An 11,108-nucleotide genomic window follows, 5' to 3' on the forward strand; every position below is an offset into this window, starting at 1 on the left:
TGTGAATTGGAAGGCTTAATTTAAGTCTAGGCATTTTATTGAGTAAATATTTAAAGTCAAAGTTTGAAGCAGTTGACTAAATCAGACTAAATATTAATTTCAGGTTAACTGCTTAATGTTTCTGTTTTACATAAAGATTTTACAGCAGTACAAATTTGTATTTCTGTAATCTTCTTGAATTATTTTTGCTTATACTAATTATTTTAGTATTTGTTCATTCTAAAACTTAAATATTTTCCTATGATAATATGCGATTAGAAACAAACCATGGTAAAATTCCAACCCTATTTAAAGTGAATTGCAAGTTCCTGTGCAGTCAGCAGTCTGAATTTTTCCCCATAGTGAATTGGTTCCTTATTCCAAGGAGTAAGAAAGCTTTGCTTTAATTAAAGAAATAAGTCATTTTGAAATATTAGTACATTGAGAAACAGTTCTGACAAAATACTGAAATGCTCCTTGGTTTTTCATTCTAGGTAACACTACCCACATAGATATTTACTTTTTACAAATATTTCACAAAACATATAGAAGGTAGATGATTCATTTCTATCTCTATACTAACAAATGGAAACCTCAGGGCATAGTGTCTAGATGAAATTACGTTGTTGGTAGCAGAAACTTTTTGATTCTGTTTCTATTTGCCAAGTAAGACAACTGTGAATTGCTGTTACCTGTAACTTTTTCTCTTAAGGAGTAGCTAGCAGTTGAGATCTGGCAGCATCTGAGGTGTCGCTGCCATAAAAGCAACTTAGTTCTAGCCATTTCACTCTCTGTTACTTTTGTAGTAATTTTGTCTTCCTTCCTTCTCCACCCACCTCTCCCTAATAGCTTTCAAGAGGGTTTTTTGCTTTTGTTTATATTCTAAAAACAGACCTCCATAGTTCTCCATTCCCACATCCCCTGTCAGTTTTCCAAACAGCAAAGGCTTGGCAATTTTAGTTTCCAGTTCAGAATACCCATTCTGAATGGGAATCTTTGTTCAATGCTTTTTCAGAAATCTAAATGTGTGGCAAATGAGATTAAAAAAATCTCAGATTATATATTTGCCCTGGTTTTAATACATTGATTTCTTTATTAATTTTTTGGAGGGTTAATTTTGGAGGTTACTGTTTTCAGATCACCCTGCTCGTGGAATCTCATGATTTTACTTTTTTTGATATTTCTCAGTACAATGCGAAGATGTTGAGAAAAAGCATTAATTGACTATAAACACAGGAGTTTTGCTAGCCTGACAAATTAACATCTGGTTCAAAAGTGGCTTTATTATTAGATATAACTTCTGATTTTTCCTGATTTTTTAAAATAATTTAATAACAATCTGTTAAAATGCAAAAACACCTGTTTTTAAAAAACAGATTGTCTTCTCTGAGCATTGGTTAGTTTGTGGAATTTACATGGCAGGGTACCAAACCTCTTATCCAGAAAGGCCTGGAAAGAATGTGTGTGTTAAACTTAATTGTGGTGTTGTACGTTCTTTTATTTCCAATGCTTTAAGATTGTTACCAGCGCTTAGAATTCCTGGGAGATGCAATTTTGGACTACCTCATAACCAAGCACCTTTATGAAGACCCACGGCAACACTCTCCAGGAGTTCTTACTGACCTACGATCTGCTCTAGTCAATAATACCATTTTTGCATCATTAGCTGTAAAGTATGACTACCATAAGTACTTCAAAGCTGTCTCTCCTGAACTGTTTCATGTTATTGATGACTTTGTGCAGTTTCAAATGGAAAAGAATGAAATGCAAGGAATGGATTCTGAGGTTAGTGGAAGTAGAAGAAATGTGTTCGGTTTCTGATCTGAAGCATGTCACTGGATGTCTTAGCGTGATGCAATTCACATGACACTGATGCGGGATAGGATATCCATGCAACATCATGATCAGTACTACCTTGGCACAATGCTGGGATTATTTAATGTAGCACACTGACAGAGATTTCCACTGGTTTTCTTCTGATGTTTTCTGCTGGAGCAGGTGTCATTGCACTGTACTTGAGTGTGTTTGACATGCTCCTAAAGGCTTTATATCTGCTCGCCGGGGAAATATTATATGCATCTTTCAAATAAGCTACTTGAAAAATAGCTTAACTGAAGTCCTGCAAACACAGATCACATCTGTGCTATGTGGGAAAGCTAACAATAATGAACATCTATTGCTGGAGAACGGGCTACAACTAACTCATTTAGATAAACTGCTCAGAAAATGTACGTGAGCAAGGGCCTTGTGAGTCAAATTCTAATCAGGGTCCTGGAAGAGACAGACTTTCTCATTATCTTTCCTTTAAAAGTGCTATCCAATAGATACCCCTAATAGTTTGTCTTCTGAAAAACTGTGACCAATCTCTTAGAAAATATTCTGTCTGAGAATACTCCAGCAGTAACTGAACATGTTATTTTTGTCTTTAGCAATCTCTTTTTTTCTGATAAACAATTGAAAAGCTTGGGAATCAAAATACTTCAGTTACATATATGTGTTTACAGCCCTTGCACTCCATTGCAGAATGAAATGTGTATGGTTTAGGGGAAGGTTCAAAAAAAACATTGACTTAAGAAATTTGTCACTGAAATTTAGATAATATAAATTATTTTAGATCAGAGGATCAAACTCTGTCTTGTTTTCTTCACAATATGAGTGAAAATGTTAAAAACTTATTTTAAGAGCTCATAGTAGTGATTTTTAGCTTTGTTCAGTTTTTGCTAGTGTGCATAAAGTTTGCCTAGAAGCTTCCATAAAGTTGCAACCGAATTGTGTGATAGCTGTTTCAAATAAAATCCTTGTTTCGCTCTCCCTACGCCTGCTCCCTATCTTGGTCTGGCACTGAATTACTGAAACTCTTATTTCATCAGAGTTAATGCAAGAGTCTTTGTTTCTGCAGTTCATGCCAGCCAGACTGGTTTCCATGTGTGTGTCCACGTCATCTGCTTTTCTTTTTTTCAAATCTCACTCCTGAAACATCTGTTGTCCCTTGCCTTAGAGTTCTTGGTTTCTCTCTCCTTCTGTTATTTTAGTATAACTCAAAAGTGCTTCAGTTTGCACTTGGTGTGAAATATGCTATTCAAAACAGTCAAATTTTTTTTTTTTACATCAGAATTCCCGTTTGGAGTGTGTACACATCAGGTCTGACTTCTTGTTTGATTTATTTTAGGTAGAAATATTGGGTGGGATTAGTTCATGAAGTATTATGGTGACTTTTAAGAGGACTGATTCGGGTATAAAACCCCAAGTAAGGGCCAAACAGAATGAGAGGGAAGCTGCTGGGGGAAAAGACCGATGGAAACTTACCTCTCTTTAGGCAGGGGAGAATAATGGTCAGAAACTTTATTTTCAGGTTACTTTGTTTGGATTTAGATGAATGTATATTGTATGTATTTGAGGTGTTTTTAGTAAAGGACTAGATTAACTCAAGACCTTTGAGACATATACTGAAAGTTTAATTTTAATAATGAGAATAGACTATTGTCTTGAATTAGTAGCATAGAAGAAAACGCTGCCTGCTACATTTAAAAAATACCCAAGTGTGCCTGTTAGCTGTCTGATGTTGCTGTTTATCGGTTATTAATTAGTAAGATTTGTTCATGCTTGTCTTCTGGGGTAAATGAGGTAAGGAAAGGTACAGCCGATTTTAATCCAGAGGTTGGATTAACAGATTTTTACAGTCTCCTTCTAGATGTTTCATATATGAACTCTTCCTTTGTTACGAGTAGCTTTCTAGTATGAACTGATAGAGCCAAGTCTGTTTCTTATTGGAAAAAAACAGACCCATGGTGAAATCCTACAGAATTATTACAGGAGGAATTCACAAAGCATATAAGGTCTCTGTATGCAATGGTGTTTGGGATTTTTTTTTTTCACATTTGAAAAACGATATATCCAGCAACTTGGTTTCATTGGGGAATAAAAGAAAAAATTCACTGTGGAAAGTTGTCAATAAGATACTTTAAGGAAGCAGCTCAGGATAGGATGTAAGAGAGTTTACGTTTCAGAAGATCTTTGTTTTGTTTTAAAAGAAACAATTGTTTCTCTCTTTTCTCCTCCCCTTTTCTCTCCCTCCCCCCACCCCCCTCGGCTTTTTTTAATTGCAAACAGCTCAGAAGATCTGAAGAAGATGAAGAAAAAGAGGAAGACATTGAAGTACCAAAGGCCATGGGGGATATATTTGAGTCCCTTGCTGGTGCCATTTATATGGATAGTGGAATGTCTTTGGAAATGGTTTGGCAAGTGTACTATCCAATGATGAGGCCATTAATAGGTATTGTCAGCTTTCGGAAAAAAAATAATTAGTGCCATCATCTACGAAGAGAACAAAGCTAATTTTTTATTTTTTTATTTTTTAATAGAAAAATTTTCTGCTAATGTGCCCCGTTCCCCAGTGCGAGAGCTGCTGGAGATGGAGCCAGAGACAGCCAAATTTAGGTAAGAATACACTTCCTTTGGTACACACTGACATAAAATGGTTTTAAGCTGTGCTTCATAAACTACTGAGGATTTTTAAATGTCACAAATTATTTTTAATTTCTTTTGCACTGAGCAGCTAAGCATGATCATTGTGGTTACTGATTTACTTTTTTTTCCCTTGCATAACTTTCTGAGAAAAGTAATGATTTCTGTTTAACTGTACTGCTTGAACTTCTGTAGAAAAGAGAACGTAGGTCTCTTATTTCACATTAACTTGCCTAGGCAGTAAGTAATCGTTGTGTATATTTTTGCAGTCCTGCAGAAAGAACTTACGATGGAAAGGTCAGAGTAACAGTGGAAGTTGTAGGAAAGGGAAAGTTTAAAGGTGTTGGCAGAAGCTACAGGATTGCCAAATCTGCAGCTGCAAGAAGAGCACTACGAAGCCTCAAAGCAAATCAACCTCAGGTCCCAAACAGCTGAGACTCCTCTTAAAAATAAATAAAACGGGGGAAAATAAATGCATACAAATAAAGCAAATTTTTAAAAATGTTGATGTTGAGAGGAACAAATTGGAAGACAGAATTTAAAGTTTGTTTGATAACAGAATAGATAACAAAACATTTAACATGTATAAAATTTTGGAACTAATTGTAGTTATAGTTTTTTGCGCAAACACAATCTTGTCTTCTTTCCTCACTTCTGCTTTGTTTAATCACAAGAGTGCTTTAATGATGACATTTAGCAAGTGTTCAGAATAATTGTTGTCAGGTCTTTTTGGTTTACTTTTATTGTCAGTACAGCTTTGCTTAGTGTTAGAGGGCCAGGGAGCTTACGCCTAATGCAGTTGCTAGATTTATATATAGTAATCTTGAAATTCTTCAATCTGTGCACTAGTGCCAGTCATAAAGCAGTTGATAAACTGTACTGGATGATTGGGTATAAGAAAGAATAAGTGTGCCAGTATTCTCTTTTTTTTTTTAATTTTTCTTTTTCTTTTTTGTTTCTCTCCATGTCATCTTTTTACATTAAGATGGCATTCCCAATCATTATTGCACTTATTGTTAGGGACAGATTTTAATTGAAATGGCTGGCATACTGGTAGAATGAAACTTCAATTTCCTTATGCCACACAGTCTTGCATAAAAAAGGTTCTTGCCTTAAAAATAAATAAACCCTCATTAATAGTCTTTAATTTCTGATCTTTTTTGGAACAAACTGTTTTACATTCCCTTCATTTTGTTATGCATTTTACAATGATACAGCTCTATATTTACAGTACAACTCATTACTATAGCTGTGACTTATTACAGGATTATAATAGAAATTGTATTCATATATATGTAATTAGGTTATTTTTAACAATTCTGAGGAGGTGGTTAGTCTACAGTTTTTTTTATACCATAAACAAATTATGGTCTTTGGCTAAAATTCCAATTTTACACAAACCTGCAAGCTAGATAGTTCCAATACTGGAAACAGTAATGAATAATTGCACAGTGCGAACTGTCACTCTAACAAAATAACCTTAGACATATCACACCTAAAATATGCTGCAGATTTTATAGTCAATTGGTTACGTATTTAACAAACAGAGCACCTTTACACTTAGAGATATTTCCACGTAAATTTCTTACTGTACTTTTCAGAGTTGCATGCATATTTCACCTACCAAAGCTGTGCTGTTAAATAACATGAAAGTTGATGTTTGAGATATAACTGCCGTACTTTTGATACATCTGTGATTTAGGTCCTTAATTTAGAGAAACTAGCTCATTGGTGTTTTGGTCTACTTGGGGGTGGGGGGAAATCATACTTTTATTTTTTAGGCTTTGCCTATACTTCTTTAATTAGATTTTTGTAGGCACTCTTCACTTAAATACCTCAGTTCTTTTTTTCTTTTCTTTTCCTTCTTTTTTTTTTTGCATGCGTTGGTTTTTTTTCTGTTTTGGTGCTATGTTTATATATTATGCTTGAAATTTTAATTTTTTGCACTGTAACTATAATACCTCTTAATTTACCTTTTAAAAAAAGCTGTGGGTCTCGTATTCCCACCAATATCAGTAGAGGTTTGCTGCAATTTTGCCCTGTTAATTATGCTTGAAGTTTGAGAAAGCAGAGCAAGGTGTTTTAACGTTTTCCAGCACAATAGTTTGAACTTGATGCTGTGTCTTATGTATTAAATTACAAATAAATACTGTATTTCCTGCTTTTAAACCCTTTCCTTTCCTCACAGATGCACACTAAAACAAAACAAAAACTGTCAGCTCTTGCTTTCTTAACAAAAAAAAAAAAATAAAATGAATGCCTTAGTGACAAGAGGTAGACATTAAGCTTTTCTGAAATACAGTTTTCAAAAGTTCGTGTATTTTCTATCTCAGTCATTTTTCATTCTGCAAAACGGACCATTCTTGTATTTGAAAGCAGCATTCTTAGAGTAGTCAGACCGAGAATTAAAATACTAGCTTATAAAAAACTCTAGCATTTGCTTGGTACTTCAGTCACGAAAATATGACGGGGAAGTATAAGACCTGCAAGTCTTGATGCGTATAAAACAAATGTATATGAGATGGAACAGTAAAAACATGCTTTCTAAATTTTCAAAGGTAAATTGCTTTGAGTTAGCTGTTTAAAAAAAATAATAAAAACATCACTGATTTAAGTTATAGCTCTTTGTGGTAGGAGTGAAGTTTCTTAGTGAAAATACATGATTACTAATGTTAACAATTCTGTTTCTGGCCAGACATCAATCAGCAGATAAAATCAAACCATCTAGAAAGTCTTAAGTAGTTTTAACTGCATTACGAAAAACAAAAATTTAAGTTAGTCTTTGGACGCCTAAAACTTCTCACTGATTGTTACAAGGTTATAGATTCTCAGGGGTTTCAAGTAATTGTTAGCAGTAAAAGTGCTACAGAGTGTTTTGATGTGAAGAAAATGAACTGAACTTGCTCTGTGTTTCAGAATAGTTTAATGATCACTTTGTTACTAGATAAAGCCTATGAATTGGAAATCTGAAATGTGTAGTGGCTGACTATAAAGTAGTTTCTGCTGCTGATGCGTTTTTAAATGCGTTTTAAATGCCGTAATTTTTTTCCAGTGTGACCTCATTGAAATAGGTGTTTTTTTTTTTATCCTTTGACATAGAAAATTCATATTAGTTTCCATGTTATACATCTGTGTGTTTTACCCTGCAGTTGATATGATTTTGATATTGGACAGTGTATGCTATTAAAGACCTAAATCTGATCATTTGAAGGTTGGGATAGAAATCACTTGACATGCTATAAGCACAAGTGTAAGCGGACTGTTGCAACCCATCTTCAAAAGCAACCACACAGGCTCATCATCAATAGTGTGGGGGTTAGTTGGCATGAACCTTGTTTGTTTGTGTTTTTTTTTTATCTAAGTCCTGTTATACTGTACTTTAAACAGTCCTCCTAACTATGCTGCGTTTTTATTTTTATGGCTTTTTTTTTTGCGCTGTTCTGTTCATGTAGCACAAATAAGCATTGCACTTGGTACCATGCTTTACCTCATTTCAAGGAAAAAAAATGCTTATCAGAGAGGAAAAATGTGGTTTGGCCTTGCTGCTGTTCTGATTTACTGAATTTGAAAAAGATAATTATAATGCCTGCAATGTGTCATTTACTTGCACAACTTAAATAGGTCATTTGTAACGTCTGTGGCATTTTTACTGTATGTGGAAAAATACAACGAAGATGTGTAACAACTCTTGATTGTATTTTAAAGCTATTGTTTTTCTACTACATCATTTTACTGTTATGTGAAGTAATTAAAATTAGAATGACCTCTGACACTCCAGTAATTATCTCTGAACAAACCGACGTATTATGCCGATAATGTAGTTTTTGCAAGAAGACAGCCCATAGTAATTTGGTCAGCCTCAGCTAAATCTCTGCTCAGTCTGAATATTGAGTGCCCGGTAGCGACTTCTGAAGTGTTTGTTCAGCCTGGATGCTGCTAAAGCCCATACAGAGAGAAAAAAAAAAAAAGCCTACTATTTTTAAGTCTCATTATACAATAGTATGTTGTGACTGCAGAGAACAGAACCTGGACGAGAACCGATTTCCCTGCTGGGGAGGAATATAGTGGCGGCCCAGGGTGAGGTGCCAGATCCTCAGCCTAATGCAAATTGATGTAGGATCATTTTCATGAATGGAACTGCATTGTTTTTTACATACCTGAAGATCTTGTGCTTATATGTATGTTGAAGAGTTTGGGGTTTCCTCCTTGTAAGGAAATACAGAACCATGAACTGGAAAATGTGGGTTTTATGTTGCTGCATATGATGTAACTATGCTACATGCATTTATCTGTATAGAAAGTGAAATCTCTGTGTCCCAGTCACAGCAGCACATGGGATCCGAAAATGACAAATGGCATCGTGGTCTGCTGTGAAAACACACTTGCCTCTGCCTGACAGTATTCTGGGGTTGGGTGTTTTGGGTGGGGGTCCCTACAAAAGCATTCTCATATGGCAATCTCTGTATTTATTACATTAAAGAAGCGAGAAGGATTTTGATTTTTTTGGTACTTAATTGCTGACGTTGATCCTTTTCCACTTGCTCTGATTTTCAAGAAGTTAGTTTCTTTACTTTCATTATGAGGTTTAAAACTTAAAACACTACCGTTCATGACCATGAAATGTAATCTAAATATCAGCTGTAACTCAATCTGAATTATGTTCGCAAATATCTAGAGGTCATTGTAGTATACTCCACTAGCAGTTAAAATTAACTTCTGTCAAAGCTAACTGCATTTCTTAAAAATAAATTTTATCCAATAAAGTCCTTGGGTTTTTTCCCTCTTTTATTTGAATGGCAACCACAGACTACTTTAATCGCTTTGTAGATGCACTCAGAATTTACTGCAGCAGCAAGTTGGAGAGAAAAATGTTTGTGAACGAGAATTGGAAATTGCAGGCATTTTTATTGTAAATAGTTTGACTGAAAAGATGGTTAAAATCAAGTAGAATGAATAACAAATATAATTTGATGGACAATAAAATATTTACCATCACATGCTGCAGCTGTCTTCAAGGGACATAAAATGTAATTCATTCATACTGTAATCATGCTGCAGAAGTTTGCAATCTGCACCTTATGGATCACAATTACCTTTAATAGTTTTTTGTAATAATTGTAGCTGAGTATATCTCCAATAAAGTTATGGTCTGTTCACCTTGTATTGTCTTTTTCCTTTTGTTTTTAGTTCCTCTTAATCTTCCCGTAAATCTTCTAGAGTTTACCAAAAAAATTACTTTGCAGTCTCCATCTAAATAAAAAGAAAAAGTTGGGAAAACCTTATTTCTTGACCTCGTTTAAAGACAAGTCTGCTTGTCTCCTTCCTCTGATGAATGAACTGTCTCCATAGCTATGTGAAGACTCTTAGGGGACACTCGGGTTAAAAATGATGGTGTACGTGCTACAATTTGATCTCTGTGTTGACCATTATACCTGCAGAATTTCGCTTGGAGCTGGGAGGCCCCTGAGCTCAAGGGTTCAGTAGCACAGTTCGCACAATTCGGCACATGTTTTAAGAAGAATATGTTAATATTAATTGATAGTCTCAACATTAAAAACTAATTATTTTTTCCATTTGTTTTCTGTTGGGGTTTGACTTATCCTGAATATTGAAAGCTTTGTAGAGTGTTGTGACGGGCACACCAGTGTCATGTCTATGTTTTACAGAGACCAGACAGACCTGCCAGTCAAAGATGAGGAGCCTTCCTTTTTGAAAATTCCTTTCCCAAAGCAGCAGTGGGTTTCTTGGCATCTGCAATGGGCGATTTCTACTCCACATTTTGTCCTGGGTTATAGAGAAAAGCCCGCTGAACAGCCGATGGGCACAGTGGTGCCTTTTTCTGGGATGTGGAGGAGGAACGAATCACCCGAGTCTTTCAGCGGTGTCAGTTTATTCCTTGTCTCAGCTGTAATGAAGCCAGCAATTCTCAGCCGAGAATCCTGAAGAACCTTGTGGATCTTCTGTGGCTTTCCAGCTCTTTTCTTCCCCCCCTAGGTTCCACCCTGACGCTGATGGCACTGGTAGGTAGGTCCTTTAAACTCCGATGTACAGGCTATTAAGCTGCAGTAGGGGATGACAACGCAGCCCCCACCACCCAAGGGGATGACAACGCAGCCCCCACCACCCAAGTTCTACCATGTGGGTCAAATTGGAAAATTCCCTTCCCTCAAATTTTCAACTGGAAAATAGGCCTGAAAATAATTAAAACAAAAAAATAGTTGAAGATGCTGTCATCTTCCTGCTCATGGTGGAGAGATGAGATGAGGAGTGCTCATCCAAACTTGAGTCTCAAAGGAGGTGGTCCATCCCTTGCTGGGTAGTTGGGTAGTCAGGTGAAGTATCCGCAGTTCTCCAGAAAGTCCAAGGGTAAAATCAATAAAGGTTCTGCTTCAAAGGCGGGTGGCAGCATTTTTTTGCCAGTATGGGAGCATCACCTACTTACTGTAGATTTTAAGTACAGCTTATTAGCAGTTGTGTTGGAACTGCATAACATAAAATAAAGACCCTTTTATTTTTTGAACTTTAAGCTGCTCAGAATGCAGCAACGACTGGGTTTTTCCTGCCCCCTGAAGGAACGTCAGGTTTGACTTAAAAAGAGGAATAATTAACTTTAATGAAGCTGTGACATCAAGACGCAAGTTTTCAGGAGAGTTACCGCTTGTCCT

At 35.8% G+C, this 11,108-nt stretch overlaps 1 protein-coding gene across 12 annotated transcripts in view; it reads left to right on the forward strand.

The window, feature by feature from the left end:
- The window catches only part of DICER1 (dicer 1, ribonuclease III), a 68,081-nt gene extending 58,477 nt beyond the window's left edge, over positions 1 to 9,604 (forward strand). For 11 of the 12 annotated variants that reach the window (XM_074584108.1, XM_074584103.1, XM_074584110.1 and 8 more), the window contains 4 exons: positions 1,496 to 1,764; positions 4,090 to 4,252; positions 4,341 to 4,416; positions 4,713 to 9,604. In XM_074584108.1, coding sequence (XP_074440209.1) covers positions 1,496 to 1,764; positions 4,090 to 4,252; positions 4,341 to 4,416; positions 4,713 to 4,878 — 674 coding nt within the window. In that variant the 3' untranslated portion in view covers positions 4,879 to 9,604. Of the gene's footprint in view, positions 1 to 1,495; positions 1,765 to 4,089; positions 4,417 to 4,712 lie in introns of all 12 variants that reach the window. The other variant, XR_012586645.1, reaches the window with a different exon arrangement.
- Positions 9,605 to 11,108: the final 1,504 nt, after the last annotated feature.

Source organism: Larus michahellis, chromosome 4 (assembly GCF_964199755.1).
Source record: "Larus michahellis chromosome 4, bLarMic1.1, whole genome shotgun sequence".
NCBI classification, from domain to species: domain Eukaryota; kingdom Metazoa; phylum Chordata; class Aves; order Charadriiformes; family Laridae; genus Larus; species Larus michahellis.